The following is a 27,193-nucleotide window of genomic DNA, read 5'->3' on the forward strand; positions in this document are numbered from 1 at the left end:
GGAAGTGGAATTTCAATCTTAAGTGACATCATGTTAGATGTATTGAGTAGGAGACGAATGAGCAAAGCCTTGATAGGAGATGATGAAGTGAATCATGCATGATGTGGGGAGGAAGGGAGGTCCAGCAGAAGGCTAAAGCAGAGGCTGAAGGAGGGAGCATGCCTACTATGTTTGAAGTGCAGCTAGGAAGTCTGTGAGCCTGGAGCAGAGTGAGCACGAGGGAAGTTTAATAAATGAAAATCAGTGAGGCAACAAGGGACCAGATCACCCTGAAAGTAATGATAAATCACTGGAAAAACTTGTGGCTTTACTCTAAGGGAAACAGGAAGCTATCCCAAGGTTTTGAGTGGAAGAGTGACAAGATCTAAATTATGTCAAAACACTTTCATTAATTTTCCTCTAAATCCATGTACAAATTCACCAACCATTTATGCAGTGGGTTGGAAGATACTGCTACTGTCTTTTTTTTTTTTTTTCTTTTATGTGCATCATGACGTTTGTAAAAAGAATTTTCACGAAGGCAATTCGCTTTCTTTGTTATCAAAGAAAAAAAATGTTCTATGGGAGATAATTAGAAGATAAAGCTGGGTAGTGATCAGTTCTCCTTTACTTGGGTCTTTTGTTCTCTGCCTTCTGGGATGGTTGTTGTATTTGCTTCCTAGAGCCCGAGAGCATAACCTTGGGTTTGGGTATTAGCAACTGTTTTTTCACCAGGCAACTGACAGCTAACGGAATTGTGAGTGAAGTCTCACAACCTGCTTTGCCATTGACATGAAACTAAAATGGAAACCTGTATTTGAAGAATGGCTCTGTCAGTGACTTATTAAAAACCCAGTGCCCAGTCACAAAGTCCCTAGAGAAGGTAATAGATTTGCCAACCTTTGGGTAAGGTAAAGCAAGGGGTGGTTTGTCTGAATAGAACTGTGGAAACTTTTCTATCAAAAGACAATCCTAGAACTTGCCTCATTCGTTTTACAGTGACCCCTATATACTGAAGGAAAGTGTTTGGAAATTCACAAGCATTTCAACGAGTGGCAACGGGACTTATAAACTTAAAAAAAAAAAAACAAAACTATCCAATATTATTTTTTTCACTCATTTGCTCATCTGTTTATTCATTTGCCCATCAGATGTTTACTGAATACCTATTAGAGTCAAACGTATCAGGGGCTAGGGAAACAACTTTAAAAGAGCTGATATTCCCTCAAAGAGTTTACAGACTACCTGAAGAGATCGGACATTAATGGTGATAATGCATGGTAAACAGTGGTGACTTCCATTTTTAAAGTCCAAATGCTCTGGATTTTCAGAGGAGATAATATAAGTTCTAATTAGAGATACTGTAAAAGGCTGCACGGAAGAGGTAACATTTGATTTGCTCATGAAGGATGCACTTGTGTGCACGGTGATGGGAGGAAGTATGATGTAGGCAGAGGCAACAATCTCTGTCAAGCCACAGAGTCAAGGCTGTGTTAGCAGTTACCATGTGAGGGGCAAAGAAGGCCCCAGCCTGGACCAGTGGTAGTGCTGATGACAAAAGAAAGAAAATGAGTTATTTGCTGAGGTCATTTCAAGGAAGCCTGAAATATTTGTGGGCCATTTGGCTGAAAGAAGGTGAGTGAAAACAACTCCTCTGGTATTTTGGTGGCAAACCACCTACTATGGTAGGTCGGAGAATAAAATGGAGATGTGCACAGTCCCTGTCCTTAAGAAGTGTGTCATCAGTGAGGGAAATGGACAAATAAACCCAATGAGGTCAGATAAATAATTCTTGCTGAATTCTTAAGATTAAGGTGCAGCTTAAGATGGGCGCCATGCTTAATCGGCCAGGAACAAAGCAGTCACAAAACTGGGATTCAGCTATAAGCAGCTTACCAAGCTATCTGGGAAAATAGCTATCCTTCACCTACGTATTTCCCTGGCTCAAGGAACAATGTAATGTTGTCTTGTCCCTTCAATCAAAGTGATCCAAAGTAGCACAATTGGAAGCAAGATCTGCAGGTTAACAGTAGTGGCCTGGCCTGGAAACTTGTTCAAAATGTAAATTATCAGCCTCCATTCTCACCTGAATCAGCAGGTGACTATATGCACCTTAAAGTTCAAAAGTACTATGTTAAAAAAGAAAGAGAGAAAGAAAAGTATTGTATTGATCTAGAAGACCCATTCTTTAGTGAGACAAAGAGCCAAGGAGGGAAGTCCATTTAGAAGGTCAATAATACCATACCCGATAAGAGGTCTCTCATTTTTGTTTTCAGAGAAGCAAAAAATTCAATTTCAGCAGACACTTGTAGAGCCCCTACAACATCTCAGATACGATCATTCCTTTGAAATGGTTGTCTGAGCAATTAAAAATCTAGTAATCCAGATGGATCCAATAGAGCATGAAAAGTCTCAAAACAACCAACTTTGACTTAGAAGTCAAGGCCATGCAACCATTGAGGAGAAAGGAAAGAGACTGCTCCTGGTTCATACGTTTTCTTATGGGCAAGTGTATAAACCATTCTTCATTTTCTTGATTTTATCCTCACCTTGAAGAGAGATGGGGATGGCTGAAATTAAAAATCAAAAGGAGAGCAAAAATCCAAAATACAGAAGGAAGGAAGGAAGTAAACCAGTTTAAGAGATGCATCCCCTGACTGTAAATGAACAAACAGACAGAAGTTAAAAATCTTCAAAGCCTTTGCAAAGTTTAAAAGTGTAGATATATTCTAATGAGGCTTCTAATTTAAGGCCTATTTGTCTTTGAGTTTCACACTCTTTGTGGCCTTCAAAAGCCTTCATGCTGAGGGAACGTTCAGCATAAGTGTCTGTCATTCAGCGTTAAGTGTCTGTCGGGACTTCTTTCTATACAGTATAATCTAGCTATGCATCTAGCTAGGCTGTCAACTCATATCCTAAGGCCCAGGAGGACTTATTTCCCGAGGTAGACTGGTTCCAAGTCTTGATTTCTACAACTACCAGTAGTCAGAACAGCTTTCCTTTTAAAAATGTGGTCACTGAATCTTAGCTGGGTTTCTCTTCTATTAATCCTCAACTAAGCTGTCCTGTCAAATGCATCATGGTCTTTAACCCGGTGGGTGTGCGTGCACACATGTGTATGTTTTTAAGCACGTGGCAGGTTGGTACTGATAGCTTGATAAATTATAGACATCCCTTCCCTTCTCCCATTATTAAAATAGATTCTTCCCTCTTTTTTATTGAGTTTTTAATTTCCAGCCCGTGTGTATTATAGAGGAAGGCCGAATGTAGGTCATTCGATGCCATCATGAATAATGGGAAAAAACGAAGTCCCTTGTTTCCCAGTGCTTGTTAGCATGAAAACTCAGCCCTAGATGCCTCAGTATGCTTTTTGACTCAGGAGTCCTATGGGTCTGCCCATGACGGCTATGTGAACTTCTTGTTCCTGCCAAATATATCAGCTGGGATGGGAACATTAATTCATTTTAACAGAGGTGTGTCAACGTTGCTCTTGAAAAAGTGCTGAGATGCCATATTTGCAAAGACCATCTTCAAATAGGGAAAAAAAAAAAAAAAAGGAAAAGGAAAACACTGTTTTTAATACTCTGTCCTGCCTTTCAACCCAAGAATTTCTCCACTTTAACTATTTTCTGTTGTTCCAGGATTTCCTAGAGTTCTGCCTCTATTCTGAGTTCCAAAGAACTAAACATCTCTGTTTGCAGGGTCCAGATAGAATAATAGTCCTAGTTTGGGTAAGTTAGGCGCATTTCAAAATGTGCCTTGAGGCTGACTCTGGTGCAGAGTTTTGTTCTATTTTGGTTGGGTTTTTGCCCCTGTGCCTTGCTGCCGTCCTTTTGTTGAGGCAGCTTATCTGCCTTGTAACCCAACAGAGGGGCCTCCCAGAGAGTTCCCAAATTCTCAGGCTGAGGAGGCTTGAAACTTCTTCTAACTCTAGAAACCATAAAGGATTTGCAAACCTACGGGACATGAGCCAACTTAATCCTTAAAGTCGATCACATGGCAGCATAAGAAACTTTCAAAATGGCCAAGCTGAAATAGCAAAACCCAGGCTGTACTTAAAAACATGCCAGATGACAAACCTGTCTCCAACAGAAGGCAGTGAGAAATGACGCTTCACTGATTTCTTTTTCCCTCCTTAGCATGGAGGGGGAATGGATGGAGCATGCTGGCAAATATTAAACATGCAGCCATCTTGATATTTATGAATCAGTTTGCCATGTTGACAGTGTCTTCTGAAAGTGACTTTTGTGCACCCAATTTCCTAAATGACCCTTAAAAGGAACTCCCTCCCTTCTCATCCTCTGTACCTGAGGCAGTAACATCTTGAAACATTGATCTATTTGCTGCTAGCTTTCATTAATTTCATCCATCCCTGAAGGCGGAGCCACATTGGTGCCAGCTAATTAAGACCTATTTAGGGCAGCTCAGGGCCCTTTATCAGCCTTAAATTAGCTTTGCGTTTTTAATGGGGTCTATAGCTTTCTCAATTATTACTTAATTAAATAATGTGCTTGCATTTGCCAATGTATTTCTAAAGTGGGAGGCAAGCTGCAACCGCCCACCTGCCTATAGGTAAGAAGAATATCTCACATTGGCTCTCTGTTGCTTCTCTAGGAGAATTCACATTCATCTTGCTTCGGTACCTGGCCAGGCACCTAATCACATTCTTCAGATGTTGAGTGTGGTGCCATGTGCCACTGTCAGCCCTATATCACCTCCAGGGTATTTCAGTCTTAAGATGTATTAATGCAAATGTGTAAATGTCACTGGGCTAATATTATTTATGCATACCAATCATTCAAAGGGCGGGGAGGAAAGATCCATTTTGGTCCAGATTATTTTGAATATAAGACCTTTCATTCCAATGCTTTCTGGTTTGTTGAAGGTTATTTCCCAGAAAAATATCTGGTTAAGTGAAAATATAAAGGTGCTGCTGTCCAAAGACCTAAAATTCCAGAGAAAACTGGGCCCCAGAGGATGAAGGGAGAAAGGACAAACTGTCTTCTCTTCTTGTTCTCTCAGCCGTTCCTACAAGGTCACTCTTTCTAATTGGCAAGCCAAATAATTTTAGTCAGTAACTGATAAGAAAGCAAATTAAATTTCATTTGGTTTGAAAAAGTATTCCAATATGCTTATGAGTTGATCTAAGTTCATTCTAGGAAATTTAACACTACATACATTTCTTTTACTACTTCAAGCTTCCTCAATGAAGAATTCCTTAAGACAATGAAAAGCACTGGAAAAAATGAAAAGGTGCTCGCCTTAAATGGGAGAGGGGTTTATACTTCTTAAAAGGATTTTGACAGTTTGAAGATGTAACCTAGGAGCTCATTTGAGAAAAGTTCATATAGTTATTTTCCTACCATGGTTCATTGGAACTACTAGAGACACAATTTTTTTAATTCTATAAATAATACATCATAATGGTGACATAACTTCTTCATTAAAAACCTGATGATGAAAACTAACACTTGCTAAAAAGTTCTAGTAAGTTCAGGCAAATCAATCAAAGTAGCAAAAGTCAAATTAAATGGATGTCCTTTTTTCCTTACTTACTCATGTCACCAATGGTATATCCACCAGAAATACTCCTATTCCCTTAGGAGAAAAAAAAAAGTATGTATATATGTATGTGTGTGTGTGTGTGTGTGTGTAATTATTTATTAATTTCATGATTTATTAAAATATTTAAAATATTCACTTATTAAATATCTTATTAAAATATTTATTTGAGAGACAGAGAGAGTGCATGAGTAGGGAGGGGGCAGAGAGAATTAGGAGGAGAAAAAGAAGAATCCCAAGCAGACTCCTCCCTGAGCATGGAGCCCCACATGGAGCTTGATCTCACAACCTTGAGATCATGACCTGAGCTGAAATCAAGAGTTGGATGCTTAACCAACTGAGCCACCCAGGTGCCCCAGGAGAAAAATATTTAAAATTTCTGTTAGGATACAACCAACACACCCGTTGTGAGTGTGGACCCACATGAATGCTTGCCATTAAAATGTCTTCTTTGATGTAAAATAATCTTAAAATGCTGACAGTAATAATATTGCTGGTTGTGATGTCATTCTAAGATTGTTGTGTGTACGCTGTGGGATAAAACTCTAGACTTGTGATTGCCAATATGGCAAAAAGGAGAAACACCTGTAAGATACATGAGGTAAAATTAAAACTTGGTAGCCTTGAATCTGAACTGGAAGTTTCAGTTCAAACTCATAATGATTTTACCTTTGAACAAAATATAGAGTATATATGATTTCTATACTAGCTGTGTCCAGTGAAAGGACCAGGAAACAAAGACAAACCTAGTAGAAATGAGCACCTGTAGCACCAAGATTATGCTGTCTTAAATACTAATAGGAGCGAAGATCTTTGGAGAAATGTCTGGATCCCAGGTTTGCATCAGACTATGTACAAGAAGAGCCTAAGTCATCCTATAACAACAGGAATCAAAGATGCTATCCAAAGTTACTAAAGGCAACATCAAAAGAACTCTAAAACTAATTTGAAGAGGGTCCAATAGCACAAATAGGACACTTTGAGCATAAAGGCATAATTCTAATAGGTTGAAATATTTCAAATATGGTTAAATATGTCAATATGTAAATATTAATAATAATAAACTTACTGGTCACTTTTGGAGGATGCTAGGAAACCAGTGCCTTAGACTTGATAAAGAAAAAAGGATTGGTACTATCTTTATCTCTGGTTAAAAAAAAATAGTTAATGACGGTAAGTTTCTGCTTATAAAGTTTCAGCTGATATAAATGAAAAAATGATGAAATATCACTATTTTGCAATCTCTAATGAATTATTGGATCTAGACAATGATCATTAATGATTACTAACATAAAAAGAGAAAACTAGACAGTATTCCTGCTGATAGAAGTATCACCGAATGGTCTTGGTAAGAAGCAATATGACCTGAATCCAATAAAGCCTCAATAAGAAATATCAATGAACGGAAAACATCAGGGGGTACAATTAGGACAATTAGATTATGGAATACTCTATTGGCCAAATCACTAGTTTTCTTTTCAATAATATAGAGGAAGGAAAGATACAGGTTAAGAGAAATATGAAGACGTATCCATTAATTGTAATGTATACACCTCACATTAATCCTGATTTGAGCAATGTGTGGTTCTTAATGCTAATCCTAATTCGAATTAAAATTTTAAGATATTAAAAGGGTTATTGGAGAAATTTGAAAACAATAAAATGTTATTAAAGAAATATTGCTGAGTTTTATGTAGGACAATGACATTGTGTTTATTTTTAAGAATCTTTATCTTCTAGAGATACATGCTAAAATGTTAATGAATGAAATAATACGTTGTCTGGCATTTGCTTCAAAATAACTCTTGGGAAAAAAATAACTCTTGGGGAGGGAGAAAATGTATAGGGATATGGATGAAACAATATTGGCCATGAGTTAATAATTATTCATCCCAAATAGTGAGTATACAGAGGTTCATTACACCACTACTTTCTCTACTTTATAATTTTGACATTTTCCTTTATAAAAAGTTAAAAAATATTCTTCTTTGAAATTTGGCAATGAATGTTAGATCACTATGGGAAATCCTTTGACAATAAAATCCACACAGCTGAAGTTAGGATACAAACCTAAATCACAGAGCAGATAACAAGTCATTTGAGGTCATTTGGACAACCTTTTGTCATCCAACCAGATTTTACCAAAACCATCCATTCTGTTCATTTCTAAAACACTAGCACAGTTTGTCTTTTTCAGTTTGGTTGCAGCACTCCATGATGCAAGCAGACATGAATAGACTCGGTGAGAAAAACAGAAGGAAGCATTATAAAATCTATTTGGCTTTTTTCCCTTCTACTTTTATTTTGGTAACTTTACCAACTGAATGATACCTGCAAATTAATTTTATCAAGAAAGCTTTTCCTCACCATACAAACAGCTTTCCTCATCATAGCCAGTAGGAAAATGAATCCTCCAAAGCTATTCTCTCCTGATTCTTGCTATACAATCCACACATCTGTGACAGTGTGCTGTCTCATTGAAAGCTCACAGCAAAAGCCAACATGATATAAATACACAGGAGCATACGGCATGCTGAGCTCTTCTCTGATAGCCCCAAATGATTCTAGGGCATAGAGGCATGACTGGGGGATACCCTGAGGGCTGACTATGACTAATGAAATACCAAATATATCTAATTAATTGCATTGCTCTGGGCTAATGAGAGACCAGAAATTTTCAAATCCTTCCTTTGAGATGGTCATATTTATATAGAATTGTGCTACATGCCTACTCCTTTATCTCTCCTGCCTATCTCTTTGGACAGCTTATGACACACTGATCCAAATCTAACCATTGGGATTCTTCTTGTGAACTCTAACTGTGGAAAGGGCCAGCATTATGGTGATTCCTGTCTTGCATTTCCTTAGATGCTGTGCTTTTTGAGTAATCAGAATTAGAAAATGGTACATTCAGCCTATATTATCAATAGGAGAGTTAGTCCGGATAAAATTTTAAAATAATTATCAGCACACAAATTACACCCACGGATATCAGAAATGTTCCCCCCACAAGCATATACCCCAATGTAGTTAAAATTTTAGGTTTGATGATATTGAAGAGTGAAAGACATACATTTTGAGGAAATCTGATTGTTAATATTGGAATTACAGCCAATGCTCAATTTATCCATGGTATTATATGAATTAGTACCATTTACACATTACTTAAAACCTTTGCAATTTAGTTTCAATATTTTCCTTCAGCAGTTCTTTATCAGAACTGGAAATATAAAAAAAAAAAAAAAGAACTGGAAATATGAACTAATAATCTACTTCTCTTCCATATACTGGTTATCTTTCTAAAAAGAAAGAAAAAATGGTAGGTAGTAGATTCATAGGGGAGAATGAAGAGGATAAGAGGGAGCAGAGAGAGGAAATAGGAGATGTAAGGAGTAGGAGAAAAATGAGGTGAGCGGGCCTCAAGAAAAGGAAGTGGGAAGGGTGGTTTATAGAAGGCTACGGAGCAAAAAAAAAAAAAAAAGAATGTAATGAAAAATGCAAATTGGTTTGTTGGATAATTGAGTGAATGGTATTTATACCTCATTTCTCTTCAAGAATACACTGTTAATGATTTTCAGTAATGCATAATTTCAATATGGTATTCTGAACAGACCAACATATCTGTTAGATACAAAGTTATGGTGCTCACGATTTTAGGGCCTATTTGCATGCAAGAAGCTACACAGCCTTATTAGAGAATCAATAGCCTGTTGAGTTTTGTAGTCTCAGGTAAATTTTTACCATAACTTCCAAAGGAGTTGAGGTCCTAAAGTTCCTTAACATTTCTGTTTCAAAACAGAAATGTGTAGACTTCCTTTCGGCTAACATCCAATTTAACCAATAGCAAATTGAGCTAAATAAGAACAAATCTAAAGATATCTTGGGGAAGCATCCAGTATTTTTTGGATCCTGAAGCCAATCAAAAGGGAGAGAACAGAAGGTAGTGTAGGTGGAATAAATGGGGCCTAGTTGCTGGCTCGTCAAGTAATCATAATAGTCAAAAAACATAAAACAATCAATTTGAAAAATAACTCTGTTCATTTGATAGCTGGCAAAAGAACTCAGCAAGGAGCTAGCATAAAAGACAACGAGACTGCCTCTCAGCGGACTCACCTGTCTTTCCCAGTTTCCTTCTTAAAAATGCCATCACAGTAACTCATGCGCTTCTCTGTAGTCACGTAAATTTGGGCATTCGGGTAGATGTCAACAGTCTTTTTCAGCATGTTGTAAACGATGCCATTGCCATCTTTCCTCATGTTGCGGAAAGGGCCCCAAATGACATAAATAGTAGCATTTGCTTCCTTGAAAAAATAGTCAGGGTTTTTTAGCAAAAGAGGAACGCTGGTATGGGACACAACTCGAATCATTGTCATGCGGCCCACATCTTCTTCATAGCCCTTGGTGGGGGCATTGTTCATTCTCCAAATGCAGGATGACTGATCTATCTCATTCCCCACCTTCTGGCCAACCATCTGACCTGAGTTTGACACTATGGCGCAAAGGTCACAGTCCAGTTGCAAAGGCTGAAAAACAGAGAAATAAGATGGGGGAGAGACATGTAAATTAGTGAATTCCAGCTATTTAAACAAGTTCCTCTGAGAAAATGAAATCCAGACATTACATATTGCATGTAGCAGCTGAATGCGGGATTTTTTGAAATATATGGACCAATCCTACAGTAGCTACCACAGGTTTTCAAGCTAGGACATGCTCCCATTTAAAAAGTGAATATAGACTTTAAGAAATAATTGGGGATCCCTGGGTGGCTCAGCGGTTTAAGGCCTGCCTTCAGCCCAAGGCGTGATTCCGGGGTACTGGGATCCAGTCCCACATCGGGCTCCCTGCACAGAGCCGCTTCTCCCTCTGCCTGTGTCTCTGCCTCTCTCTCTCTCTCATGAATAAATAAATAAAATCTTAAAAAAAAGAAATAATTTTAATTTCTATCCCCTTGTGTTCGTCTAAAATTAAATAGAAAAAAATAGTCATTTATTTTCCACTCTAAATAATGACTTTTCATTCAAAACCATAATTTCAAATGAAATAAGGCAATAGGGGAAGATTTGATATCTTTAATAAGGATGGTGGCTAAAAAAAGAAATGCAAAGGGAATATATCCAGGCATCAATTCCGTATTTTACTTATATGTATGAATAGATATGTAGCAGTTGATGAAACTATGAAAAATTCAGCAAATCACAAGGTTCTGAAAATCTTTTTCAGACAAGAACTATCTAAGACAAGTCTCAGGCTGGCAAAAATTTTATAAAAATCCTTAAAAAATTCCCTGTGTCACCATGTTAACTGGCCTTTGTGTTTATGTCTATTTTAGATGGATATGGAAAGGCTTCTTTTAAGAACTCCGGGAAGGGATGTGCAGAGATAATCTCTAGTGCTGGTCTAACCACCTCCCTCTTGTCTTAAACCGATAAGGTAACAGAGACTCACAGAGGCTAAGCACCAGCTCTCACAACTTGCAGATGATAGATTGAAATCTAGATCTGGTAACTCTAAACCCATTGCTCTTTCCATTATTCCCTGCATTCCTTCCTCCCAGGAGAACCAAATAAATTCCTTTTGCCACTTTCCTCCTACATGATAAAAGCCACCCCAGCTTTTAAAACAGAGATAAAGGAGTGATGAACTCTGTTGATATATATCTTTCTCATCTTCCTTCTATGAAATTTCACATTTTGTATCTGACATTCAATCCTCTATTTTTATTGTGACTATTGGTCATTGGTTCTTCTCACACTGGGTACTGCTCTCATTTTATTAGTTATGTTGTATTTTATTGTTTAATTGTGTCTTTCTACTATAGAGTAAACTCTGTAAGAATCAATGTCTGTCTTTTTCATTTTAATCCCATTTCCCAGAAGTCCTTGGATTACTATAGGAGCCCAGGATATAGTGGTTTAGTTAGGAGATGAGAGCAATCGAATTAAAATAATTGATTAAGAGCCTGAACACTGAACTTAGTATTAGGGAAGACATAGCCTTTCCCAAATTTGTTGAGAACTGTTGATTTAGATGAAAGAGAAACACAATCTGAAAGAAACCTATCAATATACAAACAGGTTCAATTTAGGTGGGTAAATGGAGAAGTAAGGTACCTCAGAAAAGTCACTTGTATAATTACCACCCAACTGTAGCAAGATGTCTTTCCTATCAATGGGAGGAATCCAAAGTAGTTTGAGCAACAATAATGCGCCATATTCTTGGGGTTGGGGATTATTCAGCTGTGAAAGTTTTAAGCAAAAACCCCTGACCTCATAGATCTTACATTCCACTGAGGGGGGAAAAGGAAATTAATAAATCAGCATAGTATATAATAATGTTAGATGAAGATAGGTGTTAAACAGAGAAAATTAAAGCAAGGAAGGAGGTAAGGAAGCATGTGTGTGCATGGGTGTGTGTGTTGGTGGAGTGATCAGAGAAGGCCTGGGAGGAGCGGGGAATGGTATTTGAGGGAAGACTTGAAGAAACTAAGAGGGCTGGCAATGGGGACTTGGGGCGGGGCGGAGGGTGGGGGGGGGGCGTGGGTGCATATTTCTGCAAAGCAAAACCAAAAGCCACTGCAAACATGCCATGGTAGGAGAGGAACACAGGGAGCACAGTGTGACCTGGGAGAGCATTGATTGAGGAGAGCCAGTGGGTACTGGAGTCAGAGAGATGACCAGAGAGACATCTCATAGGCTCTTTTACTCAGGGACCTTCGGAAGGCTCTGAATAGGGAAGTGGCTGATCTGTGTTATGTTTTAACAGCATTGGCTGCTGTGGGGAAAACTGACAAAAGGGAAATGGGTAGAAACCCAAACAGACTACTGCCACAATCATGACAAGAGATGATGGTTGGGTAGCAGAAGAGGTAGCAAGATGCTGCCCACGCGCTGAACAAATTCAGAAGGTAAAAAGCCTGTTGGGCTGACTAGTAAGATGGACTATGGGACCTGAGATACAGGGAGGAATTATGGAAAACTTCAAATTTTTAGTCTAAGCAACTGGAAGACTGGACCTGGCTTTAAATGAGAAGGCAAAACCTTTAGGAAGAGCAGGATCAGCAGAGGAAAACAAGCTCATTTCCAGCTCTGTTAGATTAGAAATGCCTTGAACACGGACCTCCCACAGCTAATGTTATAACAAAACCACTCAAACTGCTTTAAACCACTCCCCCCCAACCCTGATTATTGAAGCAATATGAGCTCATTGCGGAAAACTTGAAAAAAATAGACTAAAAAATTAAAACTCTCCCTATTTCCACCATTTGACAACAATATTTCATGGTATTTTCCTCCTTCTAGATATATTAGACAGGTTGAGAAGTAACTATTTACAAAATTTAGCAACCTTGGTTTTCCAATTAATTTCACATCATTAAAATTTCCTGTGCCATGCAAACAGTCCTTAGAGATGTATTTTTTAAAGTTTTATTTATCTGTTTTATAGAAGAGGGGCTTAATGAGAAGAAAATCTTTAAGCAGACTCCCCCTGAGCCCAGAGTGCAAGGTGGGGCTCAATCCCAGGACCCAGGAGATCGTGACCTGAACCAAAACCAAGAGTCAGACACTTAACCAACTGAGCCACCCAGGCACCTCTCTTAGAGATACTTTTAATGCTGATTCAATATTCCATTATGTGGACATACCATAATGTACCTACTTGCCTTCTGCTGGGCATTTGGCTATTATCTGATTTTTTTCTGTTATAAAAATTGCTTTAATCAACATCCTTGTTTTTCCAACTGCATTTTGGATGCTAGCAGTTACTAGGCTAATCTAGCTTTACTTCATTTAGTTTTTATTGCGCACCTGTGAAATATGCTAGATGGACAAACGTTCCCGTTCAATGTTAAAAAGAAGAATTTTGAAAAAACTTGACTTGTTAAGTAAACAAAAGTCCACTTATGAGGTGTCTCCCCCCCCCCCCCCATATAAAAAGAGAGTTATTGAGCTGTTAGAATCATGCAGGGTTTGAACAGGGCCGGACATTAAACAACATAGGCTCAGGTATGGACTGGACGTGCCCCTGAGGTGTCACCATTTATGAAGTGACTTAAAACTCCACTATCAAAAGGACTGTCCATCACCCCTGCTACAATAAGATTTCTGAACAGCAGGTCAGAATAGGTCGGCTCGAGGTGCGTGAGCATATTAGGGCACTTGGATATGGGGTGATGCCATAGTGAAGACTTCCTTGGTGGTCAGATGGGGGTGTAAGAGGATGCCTCTTGGGATGGGATAGTGATCTAAGACCTTCACGCATCTAGGAGCCTACGGTTTTTCAGGGCAATAAGGAAGAACACGATATTCTTCTTGCCGAACGATTTGCAGCAGGGCCAACATACATTACACTTAGCTAAGTCCTCCAAACCCACTTAGAGTCATGCAAATCAATGCCTGATTTAAACTGTGTGTGTCATATGGCACACTCCAACTTATCACCAAGTTGCATATGGTACAGGGAGGTTACATTCCATTTTCTGTTCCAAGAAGTTGCTTCACTGTATAATAAAAGCATTTTTGGGTATGGCCTCCACAAATAAAAAAAAAAAAAAAAGAGATAGAGCCTCGGATGTGCTCTAATCTACAAATCTGCATCAGATTTCCTAGTCGTTGAGTGAATTAGCTGGTTGTGCTATAACAAGCCTTAATTTAATAAGAATCAGCAAACTGGTTTCACTTGACAATTGTAACCTCTGAAAGTGATCAATTAAGACATCACAATCTGTTTCACGACAACATATCAGAATGCCGCAGCTGTGCAGATTATGAGGTCAGCAGCTGACTAACAACTTGAAGGCAAACGTTGGCAACCACAGCCTCTCGTTTATGTAACAAATATGTAAAGGGGCACAGTGCTAGGAACGTAATGGTTTGGGGAATAGGTGGTGATCTTTAAATCGCCCCTTTCTTCTATATATTGTCACCATGGCCAGAGTTGGAAGAGCCTTCCACGTACCTCTCCTGCTTGGCCACCATCCTGCCTCGCTGCCTGATGTCGTCCTAAACGAGGTACCAGGAGACACGGTTGCACACAGTGACTGCTCCACCTGCCACCTGGTCGCAGGGACCATTTTCTAGCATGCTAGGAGAGCCGGGCTGGATGCATAGAACATTCCTAATCATAATCAGAAGCCTCAGGTAACACCAAGAGCTTGCTAAGGCCCAAGGGACTCATTTATATGTTTGAAGACACTTCAAACTACAGTAAGCCATGATAAAAAAGAAAGAAATACCTAGGCACGGATGGACGGTTTGACCCAAGAGTCACTCTTATCTGGTTATCTCAGTTCCTTTTATTAGCTTTATCCCTGCATCTTGTGATCTCAACTTTCTTTGTTAAAATGTACTGCTGTTTCTTGGACTCGTTTATATTATTTGACTTGGGGCCCTTGCTCGAAAATGTATTCCATATGTCTCCACTCGCTCGGTTCTGCCTCGGTAAGCAGTTTCTTCCCAGAATGAGGCCCTGGATTTTCTGAGACCTTTGGAAAGATTTAGTCAGCTCCACTTTATCAAACTCTATCTTAATTTGGAATTCCCCTTTTTAGTTGACTTGTCCTTTACTTTTTGTTTCTTTTCATTAAAAACAAACTTGACCTCTTCATCTTTTTCTCATGTACACTCAAAGCATCATCAAACCAAATGTTTTGGTTGGGCTTGCGAGGTGTCTATCAACTGAGATCGCTACAAATATTCAGCCAACTGTGTTTGGGCAACTGTGTCCCTGTTAAAAGAGAGCCCACAAATATCAAACAAGTCCTTTTTTTTAAAAAAATAACATTTTATTTATTGGGGCACCTGGGTGGCTCAGTGGATTAAACATCTGTCTTCGGCTCAGGTCATGATGCTGGGGTCTGGGATTGAGCCCTGTGTCGGGCTCCCTCCCTGTTGAGCAGAAAGCCTGCTTCTCCCTCTCCCTCTGCTGCTCCCCATGCTTGTGCTCTCTCTGTCAAATAAATAAAATCTTTAAAAAAATAATAAAAAATAAAGATTTTATTTATTTTAGAGAGAGAGAGAGGGGGAGAGAGAATACAAGTGGGGGAGGGGCAGAAGGAGAAGCAGACTCCCCACTGAGCAGGGAGCCTGATGTGGGACTCCATCCCAGGACCCCGGGATCATGACCTGAGATGAAGGCTGGCACTTAACCAGCTGAGCCACCTAGATGCCCCCAAACACATCCTTTTATTTAAAGCCTAAAATGTTGATTTTTTAAAAGATTTTATGTATTTATTCATGAGAGCCAGAGAGAGAGTGAGAGAGAGAGAGGCTGAGACACAGACAGAGGAAGAAGCAGGCTCCACGGAGGGAGCCCCACGTAGGACTCGATCCTGGGTCTCCAGGATCATGCCCTTGGGGTGAAGGCGGCACTAAACCACTGAGTCACCCGGATTTCTTTTTTAATGGTAAGATCACTATATCTGATTTGGGTATTTCTCCCTTGCACAAGTATATAAATTCTCTATCTGCATATCTGGCTATGAACACTGGGCTTGGGGAAAGTTAAGAATCTGGCGGCATCTAAGTAATTTTTACTTAGTACTTATTCTGTGAAAGGCACCAAGAAGGATAAAATAATTTTAGAATTCTAATCAGTGTGAGCTTTTAATCTCAGTACACAGCTCTGAGGCATAGCAGAGTTTGATGATTAACTAGGGTCAATTCATACACTATTTTAAAGGCCTAAGGGATTGCCTTGAAAAACAAGCCCTTTCTCTGCTAAAATGAATCATGACATTTGCTTCGTTACAAGAAAAAAGGACTTGACTCCTGTCTGGGGCACAGGGAAAGGATGCGAGGGGGAGGAAGGGAAGAAACAGAGTGAGAAAGACATCTAAGCAAAGTGTATTATACTTATTGATAGAAACTTGATTGAACACCTATCATAGGCCATTCATCCTGCCAAGCAGTTTATTACATTATTCCATTCATCCTCATAATAAATTCTTCATAAGTTGGATTGTTTTTATTTCCTATTACAGAGTTGAGGAAATTGAGATGAATATTATACCCAGTGAGAACTAGACATCTTTCAGGTTAAAAGAAGCATATGTTATCTTTCATAAAAATACACTCTCAGCACTAAGAAGGGAGAGATATTAAAGAAATATTTATTATTACTTTGCACTATTTCTAATATACATTTAGGAAAACATCTCAAAATCTCCTTCACTATTAAAATTATTTATATTAAATTGCAAATTAATGCTTTTAAACATCTTGGTGGCCAAGAATTTCACCAAAAGAGGACAAGGTTTCTCAATTGATGAAAGGAATTCCTCAGGAATATTAGGGTTTGTACATGAGCAGAATTAACCTCTCTTCTCTGGCAATGGTATTAGCATGGCATAAGAAATTATGTAGAAAATTTATTCGTATTACTTTTGATTTGGAATCTGGCTGAAACATCAGTTGAATATAAACTAATCATGATCAATTTTATTAGCCTCGAATGGTCCTCCATATCTTTACTTAATTTGTTTTTCAAAACTTTTTCATAACAGCAGCGAGTTGTATCTCTTTCGGAAGCATTAAGTGATTACAGTCCATGTCTGAAGGAAAAAAGGCCATGGCAGGTGATGTTTTCAGAAGCTGATCTCCGTGGCTAAAGGTAGTATCTCCCCCTGCATGAAAACCTCCTTGAGGTAAATTATCTATAAAAGCAAGTCCTTGGGGGCGCCAGGGTGGCTCAGTGGTTGAGTATCTGCCTTTGGCTCAGGGCGTGATCCCAAAGTCCTGGGATCGAGTTCTACATCATGCTCTCTTTGGGGAGCCTGCTTCTCCCTCTGCCTTTGTCCCTTCTTCTATCTGTCTCTCTCATGAATAAATAAATAAAATCTTAAAAAAAAAACCTCAAACAAGTCCTTGGGATTCAAAGTTAGCTCAAGATCGCCAAGCCATTCTCTAAGTCATGAGTTATTTTTCCTCTCTGTACTTATGAAGATTCCAGAACACTGGCTGATTGGGATACTATATCCCTAACTATAGGTCCTTTTACAGCCATGGCAAATTATATTTGTATTCTATTACAAGCTTAAGTGCTTAGCATGAATATGAATCTTGTTTGCAAAAATGCTGAAGAATGAAAGCCCAGGAAACTCAAGAAGATCCTTTACTCCTGATCCTATGGGGAAGGGTGGGAGAAAGGTTGGCTATTCTTTACCGCTTTTGAAGAATCTGTGGCATTTTAATAATTAGCTTTATTTTCCTGTGTTTAAATATTATTTATATGAGCCCTAGAAACCAATTTTTACCATGATATGCCCAATTGATCCTTTCCTGGCCTAAAAAAGAAAAAGAAAGAAAGAAGAAAGAAAGAAAGAAAGAAAGAAAGAAAGAAAGAAAGAAAGAAAAGAAAGAAAGAAAGAAAGAAAGAAAGAAAGAAAGAAAGAAAGAAAGAAAGAAAGAAAGAAAAAGAAAGAACCCAAATGAACACATTACCCACTCTGATTGGCATGAGTTTATCAACAAGTTTATCTTTTGTTATTTTTCAGTCACTTTTCTCCTCAGATTAGTACACATACAAAGAACTCTTCTGTTTCTCTGCTCCAAGCTTACACACACATATACACACACACGTGCACGCACACACACGTGGTTAGCCTCATCCAGCTCATGAGACCGCTCACTCTCCTAGCCACTTTTTTCATCCTGCTCCTCACCAACTGCTCTGGAAAATTCCCCCTCTCTCTTCTTTGGGTAAGAAACTGACATATTGCCATGTCTTTTTTGAATGATATATTGGGACAACTGCCAAGCACTTTACATTTTAATCAGCAAGAAGAATGAAATATTTAACCTTTACTTTTTTTTTCTCTGTGAATAAGCTTATAGACAAGATAATTAGAGCCTATAGAATAGATAATTAAAATCTGCAAATTAAAACTTGCAAAAACAGTGTGGCTTCCCCAGCAAAGAGAAATGGCCATGGACGAAAGGTCACCTGTCAACTAGTTCTAGTTATTAAATCTCTGCATTTATCACTAAGGTGGCTCTATGGAAAACGAAGGTCAAGACATTAAATTATGAAACAGTGTGGATTAGAAAAGGTCACCAAAAACTCAAGTAAAATTTAACCAAACCTGCTAATTCTGCCCCCGGAAGGAAGCAGACACAGCCAGGGATGACACCTAACACCGGAAAGTGCTAATCTCTTTCCCCGAGCTTAGCCCCACACAGAATATGAATTTCTATTTGATGTCTTGAAGTCTAAAACAAAACTTGCTCATCTCAAATAAAAACAGGAGCTTCGATAAATATTTCAGAATGAAAATCATGTTGGAATCGAACTAGCTTAAATTATTAAGAACATTGTTTTACACTACTCTAATGGTTGCTTTCATTTCAACCATAAGAATGCAATTTAAAATATTGGCCATGGGGCACTCCTGGCACCCTAAATGCTTTACAGGACAATTAGCAACTCACCACTCACTAATTTACTACTTTAATATTGAAACAAATGGGATCTTTGCTTTTCATCATCCAATTTGAATGAATCTGAACAAAGCAAGTTGAACAAAGCTCCAGAGATGCACTCTTCAGTTTGCTGTCATTTCCTCCTCTCCTCTTCATGAATGTCTTTAGAGTTTTAGTTTTAGAGGCTTCAACATGTATAATGATGCCATTGGGGAATAGATTTTGCCTTTATTCTCCTTGATGTTCTTTTGAGGTCTTTCAAGTGAAAGGTACAAAAGAGGCATTAACAATCTGGCATTGTTTTTATTGCTTGACAAAGAAAAAAATGTATTTTAATTTTTCCCGTGTTTCAGGAATGATTAAGCAAGCTGTTTTCATCTACACCGAGTCACTTTCAGCAGACCTCTAACTGTGAGCAAAGAATTGTGAAGACTGTTCTAGAGAGAAATCAGCACAGTGCAACCAAGCCAGCCTGTAAATGTACTTCCTTGCCCCTCTCTCTCTACAAACCAGCATCTCTGTTAATGCAGCTTTCAAAAGCAGTGTATATAAATCACACACTATGAGTACCAGCACATAAAAAGACAGATTTGATAACCCACAGTTTGGCTCTGATTCTCTGTGGATTTGGGATATGGCATTTACCTTGATTCCTACCTGGTGGCATTACATCTAAGCATAAAACTTAATATGGGGGTACATAAAAATGTTAATGTCAAGAAATAATTCTAAAACAGGCAACATAAAGCTATGTTTCTCAGTTGCCGTATATGATGTGTTCTTTTTATTTGGAAGTTCCTTGAGGGGAATGGATCTGTATAATCATGTAGGCATGCCAAAGGAAAACAGCTTGCATTCTCTGGACTGGAAGGCGAAAATCGAGTCTTCTCAAACCAAGAGTTTTCTCCTATGGACTGGAATAATTGAAATAATTTATACTTCACTATCACTAGAAGGACATAAAATTTGACTAATTTTGCAACCAATTTCCCTCTAGATTATTTTCCTTTCAGGAAGACGAGCTCGGGATGTAGTGCTAACATTCTACCCACCATGTCATGTAAAAAATTAAGAAAGAACATCGGTTCATGCTATAGTACTGGTATCTTAATATGTCACTCAATTAAGGACATAGTTCTCAACTAAATTCAACAATGACTAGGAGAGCTTTTAAAAAATTATAAGGCCTATATTCCACCCCTGACCAATCAAATCGGAAAACTAAAGACGGTGTCTATACTTGTTTTTTTTTTTTTTTCAAGTTCTGCAGATGATTCCAATGAATACCTAGCTTTGAGAAATATTGTCCTAGAGGAATTAGCAACGATAAATGAGGAGACCATAATGCCTGATTAAAGAGATGAAAAACAAAATGGTAAAGGTGGATCCCAGGGGTACTTCATGGAGAAGATCCTGGGGTAGTAAATCTTGGCAATGACAGCCTTGAATACTACTAGATTGGTGAGCAGTGCTTACAACTGAAATCAACCCAAGAAGTCAGAGGTTATGAAGAGCAAATGGAGACGATATTGGAAGTGTGCTTGCGGTACCAAGCATGAGAGCTTTTATTTCCCACAAAGTCATGTTAATTATATAGCAATAGAGGTTTTCTCTATGTTCTGGCTAAAATTTGCTTTGGATGTAAGGAAGAAAATCATGTTACCTTATAAATTTTCTTAATTGTCACGTAGAATTTCTGCCAGCATCGAAAGCTAGTGACAAATTGAACATTCATTCTCACATCTAGTTTCTTTCTTTTTTTTTTTTTTTTTAGTTTCTTTTTCTAAGCTGAAGGATGCTTTGAGAGGAAGGGGTTGGTGAAGGTGGAGTGACTGCAAATACAAGAGAAGGGCCCATGAATGGAGTGAAAACCTTGGGAAGATAGAAGTCAGTAATGTAGGAGTATGGTTGAATGGTTATCCTTTGAAAAGACAGAGACACTTCTTCCTCTGAGACAGGAAAAAAAGAATTAAGCACGAGAGGAGAAACCTCACAAGAGAGGACAGCAAGTAAAGTTCATTCAGGGTTCGCTTGCATTTCTAAAAAGTAAGTAAGGGTCAATTATTGAGAGATGGAATACTTAGAGGTAAGATTAACAGACTTCAGGAGAGGGATGGACTTTTGAGGAAGAGAATATTTTGAGCAAGAATCAAAAGGATTGCCAGTAGTGCCACAGCCAGAATTTAGAAATAATAGATTTTTGATGAGTGTGCTGCAAGATTAAACATTCTTTCTAGTGCTGTTCAGGAGCACAGAGGCAGGAATGAAGAAGCTAGCCAGCTTGATCCAGGGTTGGAGATGGTGATAAGTGATGTACTGAAAGTTCATAGTTGAGAAATAATTATGAACACTAGTAACATGGATTCCAGGCTAACAGTGGAAGGAAGGAAATGATGGCAAAAATGAGCAAATGGAAGAGACAAGGCAACATGACTGTCTTAGTGGGGTTAGGTTTATTCACTGGAGACAGGGAGAGATATGCTTATACTGCAAATCCTAAGATTATGCTTATTTTAGGAATAAGGAGAAAAATGTGGCTTATGTAGGCTTTCAACTGGCTCAGGCTTCAGGAAATAAACTATAGTATAAGTCATTCCTTCTAGCTTGGAAATGCAAAATCAAAGTATGAAGGATATTCAAATTCATAATTGTTAAAAAGTACTAGCATGAGAATATCTGCTTCAATAAATTAACTTACAAAATTCGGACCAACTTTCCATGGCAGAAAACTAAAAAGAGCTGGAAAAAAAGATAAGAGCAATCTGTTTGAGATCATCCAAGACTTAATAAGATAGTGAGGAATTGCCAACCTGGAGAAGTCTAGAACTTGGGGAGGTAGACCAACACTAAAGCTGCTTCTTCCCTGGAGGCATTTGTGGCTCCGGAATAAATAGCTGAGTTCTGCTTCTGGCAGAAATTGGAATCCACAGCCCAAAAAGGGTAAATCAACATTTACTTTGGACTCAGACTCCTAAGATGTATGCTAAAAGTAAGTTTGAAATAAACCAGTCTAGCAAAACCTGTTATCTTCTTTCATGCTGATTGGTTGGCTCTGAAAACTTCAATTTCAGAAAATTACATTATGTAGTCCTGAACTTCTAATAACCTTAGATACCTGGAAAAAGCAAAGAAAAATTTTCTCTGGAGGAAGATAATAGCATACCAGGCCTCAAATTATTGCTACAAATAAAATTTCAAACACAATGTCCAACACACAATCTAAAAACCCAGACACGGGATCCCTGGGTGGCGCAGCGGTTTGGCGCCTGCCTTTGGCCCAGGGCGCGATCCTGGAGACCCGGGATCGAATCCCACATCGGGCTCCCTGTGCATGGAGCCTGCTTCTCCCTCTGCCTATGTCTCTGCCTCTCTCTATTTCTCTCTCTGTGACTATCATAAATAAATAAAAATTAAAAAAAAGAAAACCCAGACATATGAAAAGACAAAGCATCAATAGAGAAAACAAAAAGAGTCCCATAGGAGCTACACATATGGAATTACAGGGTACAGCCTAAAACAATCTATGTTTACTACATTCAAAGAGATAAAACCAAATGAAATGTTGACAGGGAAATGAAAACTCTATGAAATGATAGAGTATATGTAAAAAAAGAACCACTTAGAAGTTCTAGAACTGGTAAATATAATACATGAAATGAACTCAATGAATGTATTTAATAACGAATTAGACAAAGCTAAAGAGAATTAGTGAATTAGAAGATAAAAGCAAGGAGCACTGGGGTGGATCAGTCTTTTAAGCATCTGCCTTGGGTTCAGGTCATGATCTTGGTCCTGGGATTGAGCCCTGAGTAGGGCTTGCTGCTCAGCAGGGAGTCTACTTCCCCTCTCCCTTTGGCCCCCTTCCCTTGCTCATGTTCTCTTTCTCTCTCTCAAATAAATAGAATCTTTTAAAAAGAATTTTAAAAAGAAGATAAAAGCAAATGTTCAGAATAAAACATGAGATTAAAAAAAATGGATAATAGACCCAGAGAGCACACTGATAAGGCCTAACATATATTTATTTGAAATACCAGAGAAGAGGAAAGAGAGAACAGAAGACAATGGCTGAGAATGTTCCACAATTTATAAGAATCCACACATTCTAAAGGCTAAGCTGATGACTCAGGGAAAAAAAAAAAAAATCTACAGCTAAACATTGCAGAGTGAAACTTCTTAAACACCAAAACAATGAAAAAAATTCTAGAATTAAAATGACTATAAGATAACCCCTTCCATATAATTTGGGAGGGGATAAATGGACGTAAGATATTTTCAGGTTCTTCCATTGTCATGGGAAGAGGGTAAATGTGCCAAATAACATTATACTTTCATAAGCTTAGGGCGTCTGGTACTGTTCCTAGGGCAGTAGTTCTCAAATGTTTTGGTCTCAGGTGCCATTTATACTGTTAAAATCATTGAGAATTCCAAGGATAGTTTATTTAGATTAACTGAATATATATCAATATTTACCATATTCAAAACTGAAAATGAGAATACCTAAAAATATCAATTCACTTAAAAATAACAATAATATGCCCATTTCATGTTAACATAACACTTTTTTTCCTGAAAAGTACTATTTTTCACAAAAATAGTGAAAAGAGTAGCATTATTTATATCACATTTTTGCAAATTTTTTTAGTATCTAGCTTAATTGAAGATAGCTGAATTCTCTCTTTTTTTGTTTAATTTTTTTTTATTGGAGTTCGATTTGTCAACATATAGTATAACACCCAGTGTTCATCCCGTCCAGTGCCCCTCTCAGTGCCCGTCACCCAGGCATTCCCTCCCGCCGCTTGCCTCCCCTTCCACTATCCTTTGTTCATTTCCCAGAGTTAGGAGTCTCTCATGGTTTATCTACCTCTCTAAATTTCCCAATCAGTTCCTCTCCTTTCCCTTATAATCCCTTTCACTATTTTTTATATTCCACATATAAGTGAAACCATATGATGATTGTCTTTCTCCTATTGATTTACTTCACTCAGCATCATACTCTCCAGTTCCACCCATGTCAAAGCAAATGGTGGGTATTTGTCCTTTCTGATGGCTGGGTAATATTTCCTTGTATGTATGTATGTATGTATGTATGTATATATCATATATACATGTGTGTATATATATGTGTATATATATATATGATAGCTAGATTCTCATATCTGTTTCAGCTTTCAATCTATTGCAATGTATATTTTTGGTTGAAGCAGAAGAAAATAATCAAGCTTCACAAAGGTACGTAGTAGGGAAAAGGAGATGACTACAGGTATTTTTCTTTGAATCTATACCAAAATTTGACAAGTCGCAATTTCTTAATTTTTTTTTGCAATATGGAACCTGAAACCATATCAATAAAATTTTCTAGTATTGCATTAGAATCCATTGGTCTATCTTAAACCTTTCATGGGTCTTTGACACTGTGCATGAATAATTTTGTAACATGACATACTGGTCTTTGAAAAATATTAGCACAGTAAGTTATGTAGATATTTGAAGTGTTCAAATTTTCCAATATATATTTCAAACACATTCATTGATATTATCACTGACCTCATCAGAAAAGCCTTTAAGTTTTAAGAAACCATAAAGCTGATGGTGACAAATACAAGATTTCCAAAATGCCAATTTTGACTTGAAAGCTCAATTTTTGTCATTAGTAAAATATGCTGTCTGTTATTTTCTTGAAGTGACAGGTTCATTTCATTCATTTTTAAAGAAATGTCTGCCAAATACCTAAATCTAAATATTCACAATTTGTCTGTGGGCTGTTATTTCAAGTAAAAATGGTATTCAATGAAACTTACAACTCATACAAAATTTTTCAGAATAAAAAAGTTGGGGAGAAAAATATTTCAATATAATTTACAACATTCACAAATGAAAACAAAACAAAAATTCTACAGTCAACACTGGAATCCACATTTACTTGTAAATAAACTGGGAATAAAGAAATGATTTCCACTATCACCATTGTTATGCAATATGATACTGAGGTCCTAACCAGTGCAGCAAGGCAGGAAAAAAAAAAAAAGAAAGGAAAAGAAAGGATAAGGATTGGAAAAGAAGAAACAAAAATATAATTACTCAAAGATGACATGACAAGATAAAAGAATGCACATATACTTTGTTACAATTTTTATTCCGTTAGTATTTTGCTAGATACAAACTAATTGTATTTCAAGTGTATTGGCAACAGTGAAAATTGACAAAAGTATATCATTTATAACTGCATCAGCAATAAAAAAAAGCAATAAAAATATCTAGGAATAAATCTGGTAAAAGATGTGAAAGACCTCTGTAGAGAAAATAACACCTTTAATGATAAATGTTAAAAAAAACCCTCTATAAATGAAGAGCTATAACATGTACATAGAATAGAAAACTTAATGATGTAAAGATGTAAACTGTCTTCAAATTGATCTATAGATTCAAAGTAATCCCAACCAAAATTCCAAAATATTACAGGATTTACTTTGTCAAATTTTATAAGCTGATTGTAACATGCATATGAAATGCAGAGGGCCAGAAAAGCTAGAAAGCCCTTGATGAAGAACAAGATGGCACTGGCACAAGGATGGACAAATGCAAAACAATAAAGACCCCAAATAATGGGATCAAAGTGCCAAGCAGAGTCATGGAGAAAAGAAGAATCAGGCTTTTAAAAAAGGGGAGTTGGAAGAACTGAATTTTTAAAAAAGTAAATCTAGATTCTTAATTATATGCAAGTGAATTGGAAACTTGTAACTGAAAGATAGCAAAGCTCTATTAGAAAAAATGTAGGAGAAAAGTTTTATAACATCATAGTAGGAAAAATTGTTCTTAAGATACAAAAGTACTAACAATAAAGGAAAAGATGGATGAAATAAACTATATTAAATTTAAGAATGGCTATCTTTCAAAAGACAACATTAAGAGAGTAAACAGGCAGGCTACACGTGTGTGTCTGTGTGTGTCTATCTCTCTCTCTTTCTCTTCCCTCCACCCCGTGAGGTGTGTGTGTATGTGTATATATGCGCATATATATACATATATGTATCCTAAAAAGAGTCAATATAGGAATATATAACAAATCCTTATAAAGCAATAATAAAAGATAGCAGACAGCCAAAGCAACACCAAGATGGGCAAAAGATTCAGCCATGACATAATAGAGGAAATTCAAATGGCAAATAAGCATCAGAAAAGGTGCTTATCGTTAGTAATCAGAAAAATGCAAATTAAAACAATGAGATGTTATTGCATCTCTCCCAGGTTGCCTGAAAATTAAAATGTCTGATAAAACCAAGTATTAAAAAGAATGTATAGTGACTGGAAGTCTCAAACAACAACTAGTAGGAGTGTGAGCCTTACATAAACACTTTGGAAAACTACAGCATTCTCCTGCATACTTGAAAACACACATACACACATGCACATGCACACACACACACACACACACTAAACCCCAAGAATTCTACTCCCTGCTATATAGCTTTATAAAAATGCACTCCTACCAGGATTCGTGTACAAGAATACTCAGAGCAGCATTGTTTATAACACTCTCAAATTGCAAATAACACAAATATTCATCAACACTCTTGTGCAAAATACTCTCCAGCATTGAAAACAAACGAACAACATATATGAATCTTAAAACATGTCAAGCAAAAGTGAGACACAAAGGAACATAGAGTAGAAGATCCTGCTTATACGATACTCGTAGTGAGCCAAGAGTAGGATATTTTCTTAACATTTCATTCTGAAATCATAGCCAACGTCATAGTTAACGATGCCCAGTAATGTACGTTAAGTGTTCTTCAGAAATGGGGTGCTGAGAAAAAAAATACATTGACAAATGTCACATACATTTCTCCGCCTCTGACAGATTGCCAGTGCATAATGGATACCAAAGGCTGGAGCCCCTGATTCACTCAGTCGGAAGAGCATGAAGCTCTTGATCTTGGGGGTCATGAGTTTGAGCCCCATGTTGGGTGTAGAGATTATTGAAATAAATAAAACTTAAAAAAACACCTAACAGCTATGATATAAAAAAATTACTAAGGCTATGAAAAGTCATTCACTAAAGAAATTTGTCTCCTTTTGTTTAATTTGGAGTTTCAGAAAAATATTTGGAAACCTTACCTGCCTTTTTTGGTTGTTTCTTCTTCTTCTTATTATTTTTTTTTAGTAGGAGACTGATTAACATCCTATGGAATAATGATTTGGAACACAGTTTGGGAACTCTGTACTAGATATGGTCTTGT

General features: G+C 37.6%; 1 protein-coding gene and 1 long non-coding RNA gene across 8 annotated transcripts in view; one reads left to right on the top strand and one right to left on the bottom strand.

Moving 5' to 3' along the window:
- ST6GALNAC3 (ST6 N-acetylgalactosaminide alpha-2,6-sialyltransferase 3) overlaps positions 1-27,193 on the bottom strand; it is a 523,767-nt gene that overhangs the window by 185,419 nt on the left and 311,155 nt on the right. For 4 of the 5 annotated variants that reach the window (XM_025417950.3, XM_025417949.3, XM_035717863.2 and 1 more), the window contains exon 3: positions 9,655-10,064. In XM_025417950.3, coding sequence (XP_025273735.1) covers positions 9,655-10,064 — 410 coding nt within the window. Of the gene's footprint in view, positions 1-9,080; positions 9,103-9,654; positions 10,065-27,193 lie in introns of all 5 variants that reach the window. The other variant, XM_035717861.2, reaches the window with a different exon arrangement.
- Positions 14,316-20,259, top strand: LOC112641033 (uncharacterized). Of its 3 annotated transcripts, none has more exons than XR_007411586.1 (4): positions 14,316-14,678; positions 15,757-15,943; positions 17,042-17,148; positions 19,310-20,259. It is a non-coding gene; the product is annotated as an uncharacterized LOC112641033 (long non-coding RNA). The 3 variants fall into 3 exon arrangements; XR_007411585.1 differs by having other exon boundaries at positions 15,779-15,943; positions 19,310-20,258; XR_007411587.1 differs by having other exon boundaries at positions 15,785-15,943; positions 19,310-20,258.

This window comes from Canis lupus, chromosome 6 (assembly GCF_003254725.2).
Source record: "Canis lupus dingo isolate Sandy chromosome 6, ASM325472v2, whole genome shotgun sequence".
In the NCBI taxonomy this organism is placed as follows: domain Eukaryota; kingdom Metazoa; phylum Chordata; class Mammalia; order Carnivora; family Canidae; genus Canis; species Canis lupus.